Source organism: Anolis sagrei, chromosome 6 (genome assembly GCF_037176765.1).
Source record: "Anolis sagrei isolate rAnoSag1 chromosome 6, rAnoSag1.mat, whole genome shotgun sequence".
Classification (NCBI taxonomy): Eukaryota; Metazoa; Chordata; class Lepidosauria; order Squamata; family Dactyloidae; genus Anolis; species Anolis sagrei.
This window is the reverse complement of record NC_090026.1, coordinates 36201743-36223558: the sequence shown is the minus strand read 5'-3', so window position 1 is coordinate 36223558 and position 21816 is coordinate 36201743. Positions and strand designations below refer to the sequence as shown.

The 21816-nt window shown below is 42.4% G+C and overlaps 1 protein-coding gene across 4 annotated transcripts in view; it reads right to left on the bottom strand.

Moving 5' to 3' along the window:
* Positions 1-3494: 3494 nt before the first annotated feature.
* The window catches only part of MLLT6 (MLLT6, PHD finger containing), a 170294-nt gene continuing 151972 nt past the window's right edge, over positions 3495-21816 (bottom strand). For all 4 annotated transcript variants that reach the window (XM_060780942.2, XM_060780943.2, XM_060780946.2 and 1 more), the window contains exons 17-20: positions 16592-16962; positions 13810-13918; positions 11506-11862; positions 3495-9737 (exon numbers count right to left, since the gene is read on the bottom strand). In XM_060780942.2, coding sequence (XP_060636925.2) covers positions 9693-9737; positions 11506-11862; positions 13810-13918; positions 16592-16962 — 882 coding nt within the window. In that variant the 3' untranslated portion in view covers positions 3495-9692. The remainder of the gene's footprint in view (positions 9738-11505; positions 11863-13809; positions 13919-16591; positions 16963-21816) is intronic.

The window sequence follows — 21816 nt, the reverse complement described above, 5'->3', positions numbered from 1 at the left end:
TCGTCCAGTGGTTTTTGAGTTATGTTAATCCTAAAAACGAACATTAAATTTTTATTTACGGGGGTTGAATGAAAAGTAATGCCTCCACCTTCGTAACTCCTCAACAGATGGCAATACTGGTATGTGGCAGATACTGGCTTGTTCAGTAGACTCTCCTCTACAGTTCCATTTTGGTGGGAAGCCTTAGCATTGAAAGGTTGTGTTGTTAAAGTGCGATGTAATGAACCCTGTGCAGATGGTCGGTCAATGCGACTGAAGCAACGTGCAGTCATTGAATTCTTGACAGCAGAAGGTGTCACCCCAAAGGAGATTCATCAGAGAATGCAAGCTGTTTATGGTGACTGTGTTGATGTGAGTACTGTACATCATTGAGCGAGTAAGTTTAAAGATGTTGAGGTGGGAACATCTGACTTGCATGACAAATATAAAGTTGGATATCCTGTGAGAGCAACCACTGAGTTTCACAAGTGAAAATTGACATCTTGATTCAGGATGATTGCCATATCACTCAGAGAGAAATTTCAAACATAATCGGCATTTCACAAGAATGCGTGGGTCACATTATTGCTTTGCTTGGCTATCGGAAGATCTGTGCATGATGGGTTGCGGAAACAGAGTGTCGACTTCATCCACGACGGCTTCAGAAAACTTGTTCATTGTTGGCAGAAATGTATCCAATTGTCTGGTGATTATGTGGAAAAGTGAACAGTGGTAGTTAAAGAGCATGTTCTAAGGATTATTTCTGCGTTTGATTTATTAAAATATTCCCATCCAAACCCAAGTAAAGAAGGTGGAGGCATTACTTTTCATTCAACCCTCATATATAGATGTTCAATTGTTTTTCATAGTTTCTCATTCAAATTGGAGAGTTGGATGACATTGACATCAACCTCCTTTGTAATTTCTTGTTTTGTTGTTGTCCATTCGTTCAGTCGTCTCCGACTCTTCGTGACCTCATGGACCAGCCTACGCCAGAGCTCCCTGTCGGCCGCCACCACCCCCAGCTCCCTCAAGGTCAGTCCAGTCACTTCAAGGATGCCATCCATCCATCTTGCCCTTGGTCGGCCCCTCTTCCTTTTGCCTTCCACTTTCCCCAGCATAATTGTCTTCTCTAGGCCCTCTAGTCACCTATGGATGTGAGAGCTGGACCTTAGGGAAGGCTGAGCGAAGGAAGATCGATGCTTTTGAGCTGTGGTGCTGGAGGAAAGTGCTGAGAGTGCCTTGGACTGCGAGAAGATCCAACCAGTCCATCCTCCAGGAAATAAAGCCCGACTGCTCACTGGAGGGAAAGATACTAGAGACAAAGTTGAAGTACTTTGGCCACATCATGAGGAGACAGGAAAGCCTAGAGAAGACAATTATGCTGGGGAAAGTGGAAGGCAAAAGGAAGAGGGGCCGACCAAGGGCAAGATGGATGGATGGCATCCTTGAAGTGACTGGACTGACCTTGAAGGAGCTGGGGGTGGTAACGGCCGACAGGGAGCTCTGGCGTAGGCTGGTCCATGAGGTCACGAAGAGTCGGAGACGACTGAACGAATGAACAACAACAACAAAGGCCCTCCCGTCTCCTCATGATGTGGCCAAAGTACTTCAACTTTGTCTCTAGTATCTTTCCCTCCAGTGAGCAGCCGGGCTTTATTTCCTGGAGGATGGACTGGTTGGATCTTCTCGCGGTCCAAGGCACTCTCAGCACTTTCCTCCAACACCACAGCTCAAAAGCATCGATCTTCCTTCACTCAGCCTTCCCTAAGGTCCAGCTCTCACATCCGTAGGTGACTACAGGGAATACCATGGCTTTGACTAGGCGGATCTTTGTTGCCAGTCTGATGTCTCTACTCTTCACTATTTTAATTTCTTGTTAATGTTTACTATACATTCTGTTTCTGCAATTATTTTTGCTCCAATTGGTTGTTCCCACTTTCTTGTAAAAGGGTGCCATATAACTTGGTTTTCTGCCTGGGTTCCTTTGCCTTTGAGAGCTGCCCGACAGGCAGAAGTGAAATGGATGAAGAAGACATGCAGCTGTGTCTGGGAGAAACATTTCAGATCCATTTCTCCCAAACAGCTGATAAAGATACATAGGCCAGGAAAAATGAAAGGAGAGAGAGCGAGAGAAAAAGAAAACACAGCTTTATAGACTATATCAGCTTTCAGGTTGGTGATGATGTGACTAATGGAAAACACTCCTGCTCAAGGCATCTGTTCAGCCCATAACTGCTAAAGCACAACAAATCCCGATAGCAAGACAGAGAAAGTATTGTGCTAAAGGCTTAACACACTACTTATCTAATCTTACTGTTTAGGTTTGGTGCTTTCTTTTACTGACAATAGAGCAAAAATGAGCTTAGACCTGGGGAAAATGCCCTGATTAGATTTCTTCTAGTTCAGGGTTTCTCAACCTGGGGGTTGGGACCCCAACGGGGCGCAAGGGGGATTTCAGAGAGGTCACCAAAGATCGTCAGAAAACACATATTTCTGATTGTCTTAGGAATCCCTTTGGCAGAGAAGACTGAAGATTTCTCTGCCCGTCTTTCTCTTCCTTGGTGTTGGTGAACTACAGCTCCCAGAATTCTAAAATAGCCCTCCCAACTCCAACAGTATTCGAAGTTGGCCATGTAGATTGTGTGCCAAGTTTGGTGCAGTAGCAAAATTACAGCCATGAAGTTGCAATGGAAATAATTTTATGGTTGGGGGCCCACCACAACATGAGGAACTGTATTAAGGGGTTGCGTCATTAGGAAGGTGGAGAACCACTTTTCTAGTTATATGTGTTGGAGCATGCAAGGAATCAGTTAATGTGGATGTGTCAACAGTAAAATAAGATACATGAAGCTGATTGCCTGGGGAGCAGGCTGAGCCTGGGACTTTTAGATACTGTTACATTTTTGTTCAGGCTTGAGCTATGCCAGCGCAGAGATTGACAGTTTGAAGAGAGGAGAGAGAGAAAAAGATTTTAGAGTGTGCTCTCGCTTCATGAGCTGCTGAAGGAGTGTATCAAAATGGACAAAAGAAAGACTATTTTAAATCTCTCATAAAAAGAACATTATTTGAGTTGATGCAACTCATCATGTTGTACATATACTGTTCTGGATTTATGAAGAGTAAACTACTTGTTTATTGTTCACTTGCATGGCATATTTTCTTTCTCTGGCAAGGCAGTGTGTGGGCTGATCAGACGTGAACTACACGTGTTTTTTTTTTTTTACATTACACCACAATATGGTGGTCTAGAAATTACGTTGCCTTCCATATGATCTTGTACTACAATGCCCATCATATCATTAATTTTTGGCTAGGGCTCATGGGAGTCACAGTCTAGTGGCATATATTCCTGCCGACTGTGTTAAATGGTGCAGGGATCTCCAAGGTCATGTGGCCCTTCCACGCAGTCATACAACCCAGAATATCAAATACCAACCCTTATTATTGTTTTTATGTTTCACTAAATGTAGGAAGGAAGAAAACCACAACATTATAAATTTTCAGAAAAAGTCTTTGATATTAATATTATTTATTACAATAAAGAACAGTTAAGCAGCATGGAAAAAATATATCTTAGCTACATTAACTCAATTGCCAAAAATATACACATCTTTTCCTCTCATTTAATTAAAAATTACAACAGCCAAGGAGGGGAGGGAGTGTTAGACACAGGCAATGTACTAAAATGAAACATAGCATCAAAAATGGGTAAAGGGTATACCCCAGTGCAACCAAACACAGAACTTATTCCACTTTTGAAAAGCTTTCTCAATCTTTTGTTCTCTTCCTACCAAGGAAGAGATTCTGGTGCTTTGTCCCAAGGTGCTTTCAAAGCACATACCCAGCCTGCTTTAAGCATAATTTGACAGTCTGGATCTTCAGTCCTACGCTGGGATTATGATGGTTTGAATTTCAAGTCAGTTTCCTGGGACACTGTTAAGTTTTCTGGATAGCAACTTCAGTCGGGGAAAAGTGCAGACTTGGCAATCGGAATGGTCAAAGATAATTTGGAGCAGTGGTTGCTAGTGCCTTCTGTTTCAGTGAAGTGATGAATCACATTCAGGTTTCGACTCATTGTAAAGGTACTATCCAAGGTGCTTGACCTATTTTGGAAGAATTCACCACCTTAGAGAGCTTTAAAGGGTCAGAACCTGGAAGGGATTCAACGCCAAACTAACACAGGAGCCACCAAGTGCCACTGGTCTGGAGCACTTTCCCCATGCAGAAGGGCTATAGCATTATTTTAAAAGAAGACAGAAATATAAACCCGGAGAAAATCTCCAATTTCATTTTGAGACACTGCTTGCTGTTGTAAGATATCTACCATCATTCCCAATAAGTAGCTATCCAGACTTTAAAAATAATAACAGGAGAGTCCTCCATTTTGGAGCTAACGTATGCCAATGTTGAACAGGCTGTATCAGAAATCCTCATGTTCAGTCTTAAATCCTTTCTCCTGAACGTTGAACTAACTTCGGTTTTAACCTCTGGTGCTTTAGAAAATAAATTAGTTCCATTATTTATGTCCTTTCCTTTAAGTAGCAAAGTGCCTTATGCCAGCTCCTTGAGAGCAGCCCTGAATGTATATTGGTGGAAGATAGTTGGATTTGCATCTTCTTTGTGAGCTTCAGAGCCAACTGTGTGGTCGGAATTGGAAGCAAGATGGTAAAACAGATGTGTCCCTGGATCTGGTCCAATAGAGTGATTATGGTCTTGCACTTTTGAGTGTTAATATGTTCTTGGCCTGATCCAGCAATGCAATCAATGGGGCAAGATGAGACAGTGAAATGTCAATGCACTACCGGGTGTTTCAAAATGATGGTAAAGTAAAGGTAAAGGTTTCCTCTGACATTAAGTCTAGTTGTGTCCGACTCTGTGGGGTGGTGCTCATTTCCATTTCTAAGCTGAAGAGCCAGCGTTGTCCGTAGACACCTCCTAAGTCATGTGACCAGCATGACTGCATGGAGCACAGTTACCTTCCTGCCAAAGTGGTACCTATTAATCTACTCACATTTGCATGTTTTCAAACTGCTAGCTTGGCAGGTGCTGCGGCTAACAGCAGGAGCTCACCCCACTCTTTGGATTCGAACCACTGACCTTTTGGTCAGCAAGTTCAATAGCTCAGTGGTTTAACCTGCTGCACCACTGGGGGCTCCCTAAAATGATGAACTATTTCAAATAATATATTTCATGCTGGCAACATGTTACAATTACACAAAATGGTTTAAAGACTTATCAAATTTTACTAAACATTTTGAATGAGAAACAAATCTAAAAAAATAACTGAGAACGGACAATGTCTAATTAGGCCTTATGTTGTAGACTTGCATCTTCCAAATGACTGAGGCTAGGGGCTGTTTCTGAGCTGGGAGAAATAATCATTTGAAACTTTATGTCTCACCCTTTCAACTGGTAAGAGTTTTATTCATGGGCAATTCATGGTTGCAGAGATATAGCTATTTCAATTTGGGTCCATCTTTTCGAAATACCCTGTATTATGGCAAGAGGCATGACGTACCCATTCAGACAAAATCTCTACTACCAAGAATAAATATGAATGGACTTTTTGAAGGAGAAGACAGTCTGTGAAGTGAGTGGGTGCTGTTGCCATATCCAAACCACTTTCTGAATTCTTTTGGCAGATATACAGTAGACCAGGGGTCCTCAAACTAAGGTCCAGGGGCCGGATACGGCCCTCTAAGGTCATTTACCTGGTCCTCACTCAGGGTCAACCTAAGTCTGAATTGACTTGAAAGCACATAACAACAACAACAATCCTATCTCATCAGCCAAAAGCAGGCCCACACTTCCCATTGAAATACTAATAGGTTTATATTTGTTAAAATTGTTCCTCATTTTAATTATTGTATTGCTCATCTCAGTTTCTAAGCCAAAGAGCTGGCATTGTCCACAGACACCTTCTACGTCATGTGGCTGGCATGACTGCATGAAGCGCTGTTACCTTCCTGCCAGTGGTACCTATTCATCTACTCACATCTGCATGTTTTCGAACTGCTAGGTTGGCAGAAGCTGGGGCTGACAGTGGGAGCTCACGCCGCTCCCGGATTCAAACTGGCAACCTTCTGGTCAGTAAGTTCAGCAGCTCAGTGGTTTAACTTGTTGTGCCACCAGGGGCTCCACCATAATATATATAAACAACAAAAGTTGTCAAGTGCAACTCTACAAAGGTTTCACTGGTCTTATAGACATATACCCCAGTTCTGTTTCTGTTATACTGAATAACTGATAAGGAGCACTAACAATCCATATTTGAGGGATTTTTTGACCATAAAAAGGGTCTTATGAGTTTTCATCCCACTCAATTGTGATGTCACTTTAACTGGGAAAAGACTAACATCCCCTGGCTGAGAACTCTGCCCCCCCCCCCCAGCAATCCAAACTATAGGTCCCAGAATTCCATAGGACCTAACCATGGCAGCTAAAGTGAAATCATAGCACTATAGCTGTGTAGTGTGAAAGGGCTGCCCCACTCTGGTTTCTGAGATTCACAAGGTGCCAGCCATGCATTTTCAAGTCAATCATCTTAAGCCAAAGTGCTATAAACCTGCTTTGCTAAGGAATAGGAAATGGCATAAATAATAGTGGCTGTTTACATGACTGCAGATGTATGGAATGCATATGACTGAACGCATCTGGTATGCCAGACCTTAAATGCAGGAAGTAGCACTGAAGTGATGTTTCCATTGGACTGTGTGCATCTATTGTCACTGACACAGAGCTTTGGAAAGTTGCTTTTATGGACCAGAAACCCCAGAATCCATTGGTCAGGCTTGATTCTGCCTTTCCATGTACACTTTGGGGTTTACTGGATGTGTGACATGGCTTATAGTTCTCATATGGGCATCACGGAATGTATGCTAGAACAAGATCGGAAGTGTAGAACTCCACATCAGTGGTTCTCAACCTGTCCCCAGATGTTTTGGTCTACAACTCCCAAAAATCACAGCCAGTTTACAAGCTGTTAGGATTTCTGGGAGTTGAAGGCCAGAACATTTGAGAACCACTGCTCTACATCACAAGTCCCTTGACTTGTATCTGTTACCTCAAAAGTGAGGTCACCTACTCGCTATATGCCTTTTCCGATCAGCCCATGGAAAGTCAGATTAAGATATTTTTCAGAGTTGCATTGATACAGCTCCATTTCTGCCCAACTTTTGACTCATCCTTTTGTGGAGTGGTTTGCAAAGTACAACTGACGTGCTTTGGTACCACTCCTTCCAGCTTTTAATATAATATTTTTGTCATGTCAGGAGCAACTTGAGAAACTGCATGTCGCTTTTGGTGTGAGAGAATTGGCTGTCTGCAAAGATGTTGCCCAGGGGATGCCCGGATATTTTGATGTTTTACCATCTTTGTGGGAGGCTTCTCTCATGTCCCTGCATGGGGAGCTGGAGCTGACAGAAGGAGTTCATCCGTGCTCTCCCTGGATTCGAACCTGCGACCTATCAGTCTTCAGTCCTGCCAGCACAGGGGTTTAACCCACTGCGCCACCGGGGGCTCTAATAATAATAATAGAAATAATAATAATACTCTTTTAAGGAGGAACAGGCAGACTAGTTGCACAATGTCTTGACTGAAACTGAGGAGAGTTCTCCATATGGAAGCATTCATTGGCAGCTCGACAAGAGGCCAAGAACAATGCCATCAAGACAGCAAAGGACAAAAATTGATCTGGAATGGGGCCGAAACACTGGCCTGAGTGCTTGAGAGAGGTGAGTGCTATCGAAAGCTTAAGTGCATTCCACTGATAATAGCTTCTATCTGTCACATTTGCTAATGCCTCGCTAAAGAGAAGGGAGAATGGAAGGGGTCGTTCCGATTTTCGGCTGCATTTTCATTTATGCAGGAGCTGCCACAAGTGAAAAGAAGGGAAGGGCCCATTTGGAATAGCTGCTGCTTTTGTTAGTTTCCAGTAGCTTTCTTTTAAAAACAAATTCCCACACATACACACTGCAAAAGTAAACCCCACATTCGCGCACAAAAGTTGAAGCCAAACACATCTGCACGGGTGAATTAAAAAGAGCAAATCCTTGAAAACCACTTCTTCTTTTCTCTCTTTTCTTTTTCCCTTCGCATCCAGCTCAACCACATGGCAGGGATTTTTCTTCTTTTCATTAAAAAACAAAGCAGAAGAAAGGAAAGCAAAACCACATAGGGGAAAATAAAAAGATTTTTTAAACAGCAGTGGTCATACTTGGGAGTCATCTGCACATGCCCACCACCAGTGTTTGAAAATAGTGCAAATTGGAAGAGGTGGTGGAGATGTGCCTAAAATGACTGAAGGCAGGAAAGCTTTTGAAAGTTTGTCGGTGTTTTTTTCCCCCAGTCACCTGGCATCTTGCTTCCTTGAAAGATCTGCATTTATCCAGCAAAAGATAGGGATGGCTCAGGTTGCTCAAAACAACCGAACACGATTCCCATTTCATCTCATCTTAACAGGCTTCAAAAACTGCTTTAAGAAGAAGGGAATGAATGCTTTTGCTGCGGCAACCGGTTACCAGAGGCAAATGAGGTCTTAAAGTTGGTGGGAAGACCAATATTCTCCATTATCTATGATCTGACCGAGCCTAGTTCTGGCGATAGGGATGGAAGATTTTGTTTACCTGAACAGAGCTACCTGGAGATGGAAGAAACAACTCCTGCCCGTAGATAACGTCTTGGCCCTGCCTCTTTGGTGTTGGCTTTGGAGTGGCTGGTCTAAGTAGGAAAACATCTTTTTAAGTGGCTAGAAAATTCACTACAAAGGTGAACATAGATTGAGTGCTTCTAGACAAGACTTTCAACGTGCAATTGCCTACTTAAGAGGCAGAAGCAGGTTTGGACATCGGCATTTTCCAAACTGAGTCTTCCTGTGCTATCTCACCAGTTTCTTTGTTTTCCCACAAAAACACGTTGACAAGGGAATGACAGAATAGCTGCCCAGAGCCCTTTGGGCTAGTAATATGAGGAGGAAGCTCTCGTTGTCATGACCCACTTGATCTGAGGCCCTGCTCCACACACACAAAGGCTCCTGAAGGTGAGGAAAAGAAGCATCTTGTCCAAGCAAGGAAGGCCATTGTTAAAATGTAAGACTGGCAGAGACTTGGGAGAACCGAGGTAACTGTTCTTGTTGTGCTGGCTTTTCTCCAACCAGAACCACATCCCAGCAAGAGTCAACAAAGCCATATCCGTTGGCCCCTTTGTTTCCTCTTGGGAGCGAAGCTCTTGTTTCTGTATCTCTCTCTCTCCAAAGAAGAGCTTCTCAACTTCACCCTGTTACGTACGTATTGGAGACCTCAGAAGTCCCATCTTGTCCCCCGTTCACTGTGGCTGCATCCTTCTGCCTTGGTTGGGAAATGTCCTCTTCTGCAGATGACACGGTCACATCTCACAGCGCCTATCTTTGCAGGGGATTTCTCTTAGCAGACTGCTTCCCCATTTCCCCTGAAGTGCAACTTGTCATGAAGTAAGTGCCGCACAGCAGATATAGCCAGTCAGGGAGGGGAGGGTTTACTCCACTTGCCTCCTTCAGAAAGAGGACAGAACCAAGGAACATAGACTCCCAATGCACCTCCGTTTGGTGTTGTCCTGCCCCGCGGCAAAGCAGACTTTCTCGGAAGTCTGGCATCAGGGGGTTGCTCTACGTTTTGGGATCCATGGCTCAGGGAAGAGAATTTCCTATGGCAGAGAATGGCCTGGTGTTGCCAAAGCTATCCCTTGTCCTGGACTGGGGCACCTCCCTTTTCATTCATGCTCTAGAGAAGACAAGAAGCATAGAATGGATGTTATATTGAACAGCAATTAAAAGGAGAAAAGGGGGTAGGAAACTTGAAAAGAAAAAGTAAACATTTCCCTTGACATTAAGTTTAGTTGTGTCCGACTCTGGGGAGTGGTGCTCATCTCCATTTCTATTTTATTTATTTATTTCCTATAATAATAATAGGTTCTTGTGGGTTTTTTCGGGCTATAGGGCCATGTTCTAGAGGTCGCTACCTCTGACTTCACTACCTCTGAGGATGCTTGCCATAGATGCAGGCGAAACGTCAGGAGAAATGCCTCTAGAACATGGCCCTATAGCCCGAAAAAACCCACAAGAACCTAGTGATTCCAGCCATGAAAGCCTTCGACAATACATATAATAATAATAATAATAATAATAATAATAATAATATTTATTAATATACCGCTCTATCTCCCCGAGGGGACTCAGAGCGGTTCCCAGGTAACATCACAAAACAAAGTAAAAACAACATAATCATAAGATTAACAAAACAATATAAGCATAAAAATTGTCGCCATAACACTCATATATTAAAAGTAATCCTGCCTGTTCAAGGCAATTAAAAAATTTAAAAGGCCGGGCCAAGATTTGTGCAAGCCCAAAAATTCTAGGGGGCTCGGGAATTGAGTGAATGCTATGGCAGGAAACAATAATATTAAGTATGGGTCTGTGGCTGTTCATTCTGGGGCCGATTAGAGGAAGTGATCTGGGTAATTGGTAGGAAGAATAAGGCCGCATTTGACAATGTGTAAGACTGAGTTAGAATTTCCTATATTTATATCCTACCCTTTTCACTCCCGAGCGGGGACTCAAGGCAGCCTCACAAAGCACCATACAGTGTCAACATCATAAAACAATCAACAGTACATTAAAAATTTAAAATATTAAAAATATTAGAACAATAGTTAAAACAACTGATTAACGTTCGCCTATTAAAAATTCTAAGCCAAAGAGCCGGCATTGTCCGTAGACACCTCCAAGGTCATGTGGCCAGTATGACTGCATGGAGTGCTGTTACCTTCCTGCAAAAGCAGTACCTATCGATCTACTCACATTTGCATGTTTTTGAACTGCTAGGTTGGCAGAAGCTGGGGTTAACAGCAGGAGCTCACCCTGCTCCCTGGATTCGAACTGCCAACCTTTTGGTCAGCAAGTTTAGCAGCTTGGTGGTTTAACTTTAACATACACCAATATTTTGGAATGCCCTACACCTAAGGGCTAGTCCAGATGTAACTCATATTAATCTGGATTTCTCTTCCTTCCCAATCTTGCTCTTATTCTAGCTTTCCGCTTCTCAGTTGAAATACCACTAGAGCTTTCCTGAACCTGTAGTCTTTCACATGCATTGGACTACAGCTTCCATCAGCAAGGTCTGTATTGGCTGGAAGTTATGGGAAATGTAGTCCTACATATCTGTGGGGTTTGGGCAAAATCTGGCCAACCCTAATTCCCTTTGTTCAGCTACCTTCCCACAATGGCTACCTAATCATTCGCTCTTGCTTCACAAAAACCTTTCCCATTGCATTTCCCAGCCTTTCTCTTTATGAATTATCTGCACAGTTCCTGCTGAACGAATGTATCCTAAATGGCTCCTAAGTCTGAAGCCCCACAAATGATCAAACTAGTTTCCCACTATCCTCATCAATCCACTCCAAATCTTTCAGATGTATGAATATTTATGAACATTCTGTGACATTTTAGCAATTTGGCAAATTTTTTAGGGCTATGTAAAATATACCCACCATTCCTTTCTGGCTGCTGCCATCACCCTGCAGGTTGAGGAAAGGGTTTGTTTGTGCCGCCAGGACAGGTGGGATAGTAGCCCCTGCTGCAGATGACATGAGACTGTTCCCATGTGTGCTGAGTGGTGAAGAAGCCATCAAAGAACTGGCTGAGTTGAGCTGCTGGGGGGAGATGGAGGAAAGGAGGGTGCTGTTGGCAGCAGATGGCACAGTGTTGTTGGAATGGAGAAGGGAGGCGGAGGTGGCTGTCCCCAGACCGGTCATGGGCAGTTGCGAGTTGCTGGTCATCTGGAGCCTCTGCAGCTCCCTTTTCTGTTGAATTTGTTGAATCATCTGAAACACCAGTGCCTGCTGTTCCTAAGAAACAATTGCAAACCAATTGAAGAAAGATTTGGCAACTCTTTCATCTATCTTTACATCACACCTACAAGGCCGTCCCCAAATGCCATCCAATACCCTACCAAGGCTGGAGGGGAGTGGCATTTTGTCATGCTTTTAGGTCTAGGAGAAGGCTTTCTATAAAAAAAGGAATGACCAGAGGACACTTCTAATTTATGAGGGTTGAATGAAAAGTAATGCCTCCACCTTCATAACTCCTCAACAGATGGCAGCACTGGTATGTGGCAGGTACTGGATTGTTCAGTAGACTCTCCTCTACAGTTCCATTTTGGCGGGAAGCCTTAGCATTGAATGGTTGTGTTGTTAAAGTGCAAAGTATGGAACCCTGAGCAGACGGTCGGTCAATGCGACTTAAGCAACGTGCAGTCACTGAATTCTTGCAACTTAAGCAATGTGCAGTCACTGAATTTCACCTCAACATCTTTAAACTTATTCACCCAACAACGCACAGTACTCACATCAACACAATCACCATAAACAGCTTGCATTCTCTGAGGAATCTCCTTTGGGGTGACACCTTCTGCTGTCAAGAATTCAATGACTGCACATTGCTTAAGTTGCATTGACCGACCATCTGTGCAGGGTTCCATACGTCGCACTTTAACAACACAAACATTCAATGCTATGACTTCCCACCAAAATGGAACTGTAGAGGAGAGTCTACTGAACAAGCCAGTACCTGCTGCATACCAGTATTGCCATCTGTTGAGGAGTTACGAAGGTGGAGGAATTACTTTTCATTCAAACCTCGTATATCCAGTTTTTTTAAAAGGCTTCTTCTAACATGGTCCAGAGAGGGCTCGGAATGTGGTGAAAACAGCTCTGAAAGGGCACATGGAGTGAATGGATTGGGTTGTAGCGCAGCTAGCTGGGAGCCAGCTGCATTAAATCACTACTGACTTACTGACCGAGTGGTCATGAGTTCAAAGCTAACCCAGGTCAGAGTGAGCTTCCGGCCATTAGTCTAGCTTGCTGTCGACCTATGCAGCCCAAAAGACAGTTGCATCTGTCAAGCTGGAAATTTAAGAGTTGTCTAAACCTGAGGGGAACGCCAGGCAAGAAACAATCAGGAACACCTAATCATATTTCAACAAAAGATTTTCCCTGGCAGTAACAAGTCACACCTAAAAACTGTCACACCATCAAATGCTAATCAAGGTGGCCAACTGAAACATTCACACCTAGCTCCAACAGACAAGAGTTCTTTCTCCAACCTTGGGTTTTCCACAGATATATAAATCCAATTTTCCTAGTTTCCAACAAACCTCGCAACCTCTGAGAATGCCTGCCACAGATGCAGGCAAAACGTCAGAGAGAATGCTTCTAGAACATGGCCATACAGCTTGAAAAACCTACAACAACCCAGTGATTCTGGCTGTGAAAGCCTTCGACAATACAATTTAGATACTGCTTTATGCGGGGAGGCTAATTTAGGACACCATAAAACCTTCCAGCAGCGTGCAGAAGAATGAGAAAGTACTCCATCAAATGGACGGTGAAGTGTCAGCTCCCCCTAGGGCCAGAATCGAGTCGGAATCCAGCATACCCTCATGAAGCCGGAAAAGCCTGGAATGTTAAAATTGCCTCCGTGTCTGTCTATATATCTTGTATGTCTAATTGGCACTGAATGTTTGCCATGTATATGTGCATTGTAATCCACCCTGTGGGGTGAGAAGGGCAGAATATAAATACTGTAAATAAATAAATAATAAGTAATGTTTATGACCACCTTATTATACCTGTTTACCAACATCTTCCTCTGCAGTGCTCACCAAAATCTTAAAACTTCTGTTAGCCTTTCCTTATACTTTCTGCAACTCCCATCTTGTCCACCTCCCCTGCCCAGGTAAAAGATGTCAGTTTCATCTATCACTCATTCCTCGCAAAGGTAGGAAAGGTACCTACTGGGCTGAGTGGCTGTGAGGTCAAGAGCTGCTGGAGTTGCTGCAGTTGGAGTTCATGCTGGCTGAGGAGTTGCCTCTGGTGCTCTGTCAGGTGAGTGGCGCTGGGCGTGCTGGAGGTGGATGAAAAGAGCAGCGAAATTGCTTTTTAAGGTATTTGTTGCAATGTTTACCTATGTTTTAGTGAACCATGTCTTATTGAATCATAGAATCATAGAGTTGGAAGAGACCTCATGGGCCATCCAGTTCAACCCGCTGCCAAGAAGCAGGAAAATTGCATTCAAAGCACTCCCGACAGATGGCCATTCAGCCTCTGTTTAAAAGACTCCAAAGAAGTCCATCACACTCCGGAGATTGTTTTGTTTTATTTTTCATCACAATGATTAATTCTTTGTCGTAAGCTCCCTGTTATTACCGTTGCTTTATTATGTATTATTTTGATACGTCTGTATTCACCTGAGGCATTGAACTAAACCAAACAACACATAGTACTGGAAAAAGGCATCATAGTGGACACCCATGATGAGAGTATGGGTGCTTAAGCTTCAGAAAAAAAAGAAGCAACAGGCATTGGGAAAAAACTAATTTTTGGATATAGAATGTAAAGGAAATGTAAAGGAAGCATGCCAAATATTGGGTACCCAATCAGAAAATCCAAATAATATTCAATCTCTTCTGCTAAGTATTGTAGGGCATGGCTGACTGAAGAGTTATTTTTGCACATGCCAGGGCCGATTGACAGCCCATTGACATGTAGTGGTAGTTACACATCCCAACTGCAATACCTTATGTCAAATGACCAGAAATAGCTGGCCCCGTTAACCAAGAAATCCAGGCCTGTGATAGTATTGCTGATTTGCTTTCGTACTATACACTTGATGTTTACTTTTCCATACTCTTTTTAAAAAGAGGAGAGGAGTGAAAGCAGAGCGAGTATCACAATGGAAAATATATGGTCAATACAAATTCCTACGCTTATGTATTGCCATCTTAGCACACTGAATCCTAGCTGTGATTTGCCTAAGCTGCACTCTAAATTTGGTGTTAAAGCGAGTTTGCAGTTAGGCATGTGCTGTTTAAATCCACTGGAGATTTTTCATTGTTTTTGCAGTATTGGTAGCCAAAGGCGCAGGGTGTAAGCTATGGTTTTTTAGAATATTGTTTGCATTGTGTTTTTATTGCACCCTTCTTGCAGCCCTTGCTAAAAAAATTGTGTGCAATCATGGCATCATAATCATGATCAGCAGATGAGGAAGCCAGCATGTATTTTAATAACCATTACACATATATAACACCATATATAACAACAACGAAATATATTATTGCTCTTTTAAACTGTTTATTTTATAATGTTTTATACTTATCACCAATGTATTTGGATGATTTTAATATGCTGTGAGCTGCTTTGGATACCATGAGGGAGAAAAGAAGGATATAAATAAAATATTATTATTATTATTTGAAACACAACAAGATGAGTCCACAGCAAACAAGATCATTCTGCTGGCTCTTGTATTGGATCACACGTCGGACACTTCCCAAGTGTCTAGGGCTGTGTGATGTATCGGCGAAATATGCATGCAGATCCCAGTAGGGTGGCCTTTTGCAGCTGGCAGATGGTAATCTTATCAGCGTCGATTGTGTTTAAGTGCAGGACAAGGTCTTTAGGCACTGCACCCAGTGTGCCAATCACCACTGGGACCACCTTTACTGGTTTTTTCCAGAGTCTTTGCAGTTCGATCTTTAAATCCTCATTTCGTGTCAGATATTATTATTATTATTATTATTATTATTATTATTATGTCAAGTAGTGAGGAATATGTAGACTGAAGTTTTTATGAAGAAAATACATTATTTTAAATAAAGTTTCCATAAGCGAGAGGTGTGGAACCCTTGGCCCATCACATGTTTTGGATGCTAAGTCTCAGAAAACCCAGTCACTATGGCAATGTGACACAACACCTTAGTATGTCAGGTGCAGTGTGTAGGTGTGTCATGTAAATGTATTCATAAATGACAAAAATCTTGGAAATGTATGTTATCTTCTTACAAATCATATATTTTAAAATATAAATAGAATTGTTACGTATTAGGCATGGGCAATCCATGGTTCAAAATGGTTAAAGTATTTACAAACCTAGGGGGTGCTGATGCTTTGCTTCTAAAGTGTTTCTAAAGCTGGTGCTTTGCTTCTAAAATGTTGCTAAAGTTTTGGTGGTGAAAATTTCAGAACTCTAATAAAACTTTCAAAATATTACTATTATTTTGTTATTGGCTATTTTTATGACAGAACCAGTTAAGAACTGCCATTTATAATGAAATTTTGTAATTTTTATTAGAGTTCTGAAATTTTCACCACCAGAAATTGTAGAAACACTTTAGAAGCAAGGCACCAGAGTCCCCTAGTTTTGTAAGTACTATTGCGTACCCATGCATTTCATTATTACAATATATGTATGCGCCCATACCTCTTACAAGAGGTTGGTTCAACCTCCAGTTTGCCAGTAGAACTGAATTACTGTGTCAATAAATGATGCATGTCTAAAAATATGTCACCAACATGAAATGTTTGGAAACATACAGCCAATGTGAAAAGCATAGGGCAACTGAAAAGCCAAAACATCAAAAGCATGGCTGTTTCAGAAAATATTTACTTCATATAGATCAAAACAACAAATTTAGAAATAATGAGTGGAGCCTTCAGGGAATTTTTGAACCCAGATACAACTTTTCAATTCCTTTTCTGCTGGATGCACCCCACACTCATCCTCCTCTCTGAGCCTTACCTGCTTTGGCTGGTGGAAAGCTGCAGGTTTGGGTGACCACTGGTCTGTGCCAAGAGGGGATTCTGTGTCTGGGCAGCTATTGCTCCATTCAGGCCTCCTAAAATGCCGTTGATGGGAACTTGCTGCCCTCCTGCGAGGCTCCCAAGGAGACCCTCCATCAGGCTATGATTGGAAGTTGTGACTCCACCATGCATATTCCCCATTGTCCTGGCCAAACCATTCACTGGTGGCTGCTGCTGCGACTGCTGTTGCTGGACCCCAGTAACCAGCGAGAGGGAGGCAGGGCTCTGTTGGAACATGGGCAGCGGGGGAGGCGTGCTGTGGAAGGAGAGGGAGGAGCTGCTTCGGCTCGGGCAACCTGAGTGAGGATCCTGATGAGAGAGGAAAAAGAGGGGCAATTATTCCACTGTATTCAGAATTTGGAAAAGTTTCTTCCTTGAGTTACAAATCCCAGATAAGAAAGATGGCGCCTGCATTGCAGATCTTTCCTACTGACACAGATTGAACTCTTCCTTTGCAAGTGTTTAGATGAGCAAAACAGACCTTTCTGTTTGAAATCACCTTCAGGTGGATTCCTGATAAAACGTTCCCCAGTGAAATTAGGATAGCTCCATCCCTCCTTTCCTTTAGGAAGACACTCAAATCATACTTTGGGGCCAGGCATTCGGGTAGCAGGCTTGACAGCAATTATAATATTTTTGAGATCTGACTATGAAGAGACTTTGGACTGGGTCATTGGTCACTGATTCGGACTCGGATATGGCAATAATAATAATAATAATAATAATAATAATAATAATTTATTTATTTATTTATAACCCGCCCCAAAGGGGAGTTGGGGCGGGTTATTGATTCGGACTCGGATATGGCAATAATCATAATCATAATCATAATAATCTTTATTTATAACCCGCCCCAAAGGGGACTCGGGGCGGGTAACTGATTCGGACTTGGATATGGCAATAATAATAATAATAATAATAATCTTTATTTATAACCTGCCCCAAAGGGGACTCGGGGCAGCTAACATGAGGCCAAGCCCAAAATAATACCCTTAATTAGACACAAAATAACAGGAAAATATATCATAACAAAATATATAAAATAACAAATAAAATAAACAATATAAAATGACATAATAAAATCAAACACAAAAGGGCAGGCCAGATGTATGGGATAAAATGTTAAAAGCTTAAAACCCTGGGTGAGTTAGGGATAAAAAGAGCATTTTTGATAGAGGAGCCCGAGAAGGTTAATAATATGGTTAATAATAATGTTTTAAATGGATTTTTTAACCTAATGTTTTTCTCTACTGTGTAATGCCGTGTTGTATTGTGTTTTTGTATGTGTCGGCATTTAATTGTTGCTGGTTGTAAGCCGCCCTGCGTCACCCCTTGGAGGTTGAGAAGGACGAGGTACAAGTGTTTGAAATAAATAATAATAATAATTTTATGTTCAAAGCAGCTTTTCCAAACATTCAAGAAATTTGCTATTATGGTCTGCTGTCCCATGTGCTGGCAATCTAGTGCCAGCTAAACATGTTGCCTCACAATTTCCAGAATCACAGCAAACTAAGAGACTCTGGATTCAAAGCATCTGGAGGACACCAGGCTGAGGAAGGTTGAAATAGGAAAGGCATCAGTGCCAAAATAAAAGAAGGGGAAAGGAAGGAGGAAAATCAGCCAGGAGCTCCCCTCACTTTCCATCATATGGGACTCAGCCTCCCACCCAGATTAATTGCCTATATACAGCAGATGTTCCCCCTTCCCCATGAGCTCGACTGTGATCTCCAGCTCTTAAATCCCTTTTTGGCTTATTGAACATTTTCAATGTATATTTTGAAACTCTAAAATTAAAATTGATTTTTGTTAATCTACCAAAACTAACTCTATTATCTCAATGTTTTGCCTTTTAAAACAACTGTTCCATTTTTCCCTTTTGTGTGAAAAAAACATCTGGAAATATTCAATAAATATATTATTAAACAATTAAAATTGATTTTTTTCAACCAATTTCAATTTGGAAAAGCATCATGTCACACCAGGGGTTCCCAAACTAAGGCCCGTGGGCTGGATGTCATTTCGCTCACCCTCGCCCTAAACTTTAGACCAGTATTTCCCAACCTGTGGTTCGTGGACCACCAGTTGTACACAAACATGAAAATATGGTCTGAGGCCTCACCATTACTAGACCATTGCCTCGAAACCATGCAGCAATGAGAGCTACTGGTGTCGTAAAACCCTCTTATAGTGCTGAGGCAATGGGGATGCCAGGAGGGGAGAGGCTGATTACTCACACAAGATTACTACTACCACATCAGCTGTAGTTTATTAAATATGGTTTTCTGTGGGCAAGCAGATGGTGACTACTGGATGGCATAGGTTCTGTCTCAGATACCAGAGCTGATGTGGTCTATCCAATGCAATTTTCTGAATCAGCATCCCAAATAACCAAACGGAACCTAAACTTGACCCTTTTGGTACTAATGTTAGAGAATGGTCACAGGACAAAGTGGTCTATGTTCATGTAGTCCCTGGTCAAAACAAGTTTGGGAACCACTGCTTTAGACTTAGGGTCAAACCTAAGTCTGAAATGACTTGAAAGAACACCACAACAGTAATTCAAATTAAGTTTCTCAGGCTGTATGGCCATGTTCCAGAAGCATTCTCTCCTGACATTTCACCTGTATCTATGGCAGGCATCCTCAGAGGTTGTGAGGACCTCACAACCTCTGTAGATGCCTGTCATAGATGCAGGCAAAATGTCAGGAGAGAATGCTTCTGGAACATGGCCATATAACCTGAAAAACTTACAGCAACCGAGTGATTCCAGCCATGAAAGCCTTCAACAATTCAAATCAACTTGACTATTTCATCAGCCAAAAGCAGGCCCATACTTCTCATTGAAATACTGGTAAGTTATGTTGGTTTATTTATTTTGTATCAAAAGCATTGCATAAATTAGTATAAAACTGATAAAAATAGAAGGAGCACAAGTGTCTAAATATCTTTTGAGCAAAAACGGGCAACAGCAACGGCACTGTCTGTAGCCTCCAACAATTCTTCCTCTGTACATGAGGCAGGGCACAGTGTACAAGCATACAGATGCAGAGTTGTCTGTTCTGCTCCACAGTCACACAAGGTGTGGGATTCTTTTAGGTAGTGCCATTTTGCCAGGTTGTCTTTTGATCTGCCCACTCCACTTCCAAGTCTGTTCAGGGACTTCCAAGTTGACCGTTCTTGGTTTGCCCCTGGAGGAAGACCCTCGTGGGGGCCATCCAATCGGGATTTCCTGGTTGAGCTGTCCAGAGAGATACCCTTGCTGTTGCTGGGGGATGCCAAGAGGAGTGGTAGTTCTCATAAGCTTTTCCTTGATTTGTGTCTACTGGGAGGAGGCTGGTAGCCATGTAGTGGATGGCTTTCACAGTGTTCAACCTTATTTCTCTCACATTTAGCAGCCACTATCCGTCACACATCCGAGGGGGGGGGGGGTAATGCCAGTTATCTTGTAGAGTTTATCAACAGGTGTAGGTTTAAGACATCCTGTGATTATTCCGCATGTTTTGTTCAATGCTATGTTTACCTGCTTTGCGTGGGCAGACTTATGCCAAACAGGACAGGCATACTCAGCAGTTGAGTATGACAAGGCCAAGGCTGGTGTTCTTATTAATTTTGGGTCTGCACCCCATGTGCTGCCAGTAAGTTTCCATGGGATGTTATTGCGTGCAGCTACGTTGCGCTTGGTGTTCAAGCAGTGTTTCCTATATGTTGGTTAAAAATGTTCTTTATTTTAAATACAATATTGTTTTTGTATGAGAACAATTAATTGTTGAAAGTAAACGATTTCTTGTTTGCATTAACAATCATGTGTCACCAAAGGGTGAGCACTGAGCAGGCACACTTTGCAACAAGTAAGAGACCAAATTACTTTTTAAAAACAATGCCTTAAGTTTTGGAACGTTGTTATGACTTGTTCAGCCTCCTAGAAGAGTTTGGATTCTGACAAGTGGGTGTCTTTCTTTGTCTTCTGAATGCCAAATTGTCTTTCAGCATCATCTCCAAAAAGTGCAAGCATCCCAGCACCCAGGGTAGCCGGAATTCATAATTCATTCGGAATTATTACAGATCAGATCCCGAAAAGAGGAATCCCTTTGATGTATCAAATCTGTCAGTGGTTGCCCAAGTCATCTCCTTTTAATTAGCACCTTCACGGCCCATCTCCTAGACTTCAGAAGCGAGAAGCCGTCTTCTTGGCTCGATGCCAAGCCACTGGTTTGGCTGAAGATGTTTACCTTATTGGCTTCGCTCTCCTAAATCAAGGTGCTGTATGAGTTGAAACTCATCATGTGAACCCATATTGTGATTATTTTAGTTCCATTAGTTAATCTTAACATTTTTTTAATTATAAGTATCTATCTGCCCCCTCTCCCCAGTTTCACATTGTATTCCTTTAATCAACATCTTTTCCCAATTTGAACTTGAGATTTTAGCATGTGTTTCTGAGCAAACCAAGACAGTGCTTCTCTTCCCATCTGGCCAGTCCATTTGTGACATTACTGTGCTTTAAATTGGGGAAAAGAAAGTAAGGCAATGGGCTCAGGCTTCAGCAACTGGGAACTGAGTGTTTGACTGGTAGACTTCCGGTAAAAGTGCTTTACATCAAGAGAAGGAGGCAATGGTTCCAAATTAAGGCCAATGAAAGGATACAGAGAGGAAGTGCTAACATTAAGAGAACATATATCTACCTTTACAGTTTTTTATAATGTCAGAAGCAACTTGAGAAACTGCAAGTCACTTCTGGTGTGAGAGAATTGGTTGTCTTCAGGGACATTGTCCAGGTGACACCTGTGTGTGTTACCATTTTGTGAGAGGCTTCTCTCATATCCTCACATGTGAAATTGGAGCTGACAGACGGGAGCTCACCCCTTCTTGCGGAACTGAGCCGCCAACCTTTAGGTCAGCAGTTCAGCTGGCACAAGGGTTGAACCTTACCTTTAAGGTAACCCCTGGGTATTGCTTAATCATAGTGAGTGCAGGCAACTATTGGAAGTTATAAGGCCCAATTGCCCCCTCATCCCTGAACTTCTGGGGCTATCCTACTGTCTAGCATGCCCGCAAAATGAAAGAATTTCACCCCACTAAACCTCCCATTCCCACCCCACTAAACCTGAGGAGTAACACAGTCATGTTTTGTCTGCCCTTGGGCATTTTAGACCCAGGAGAAGC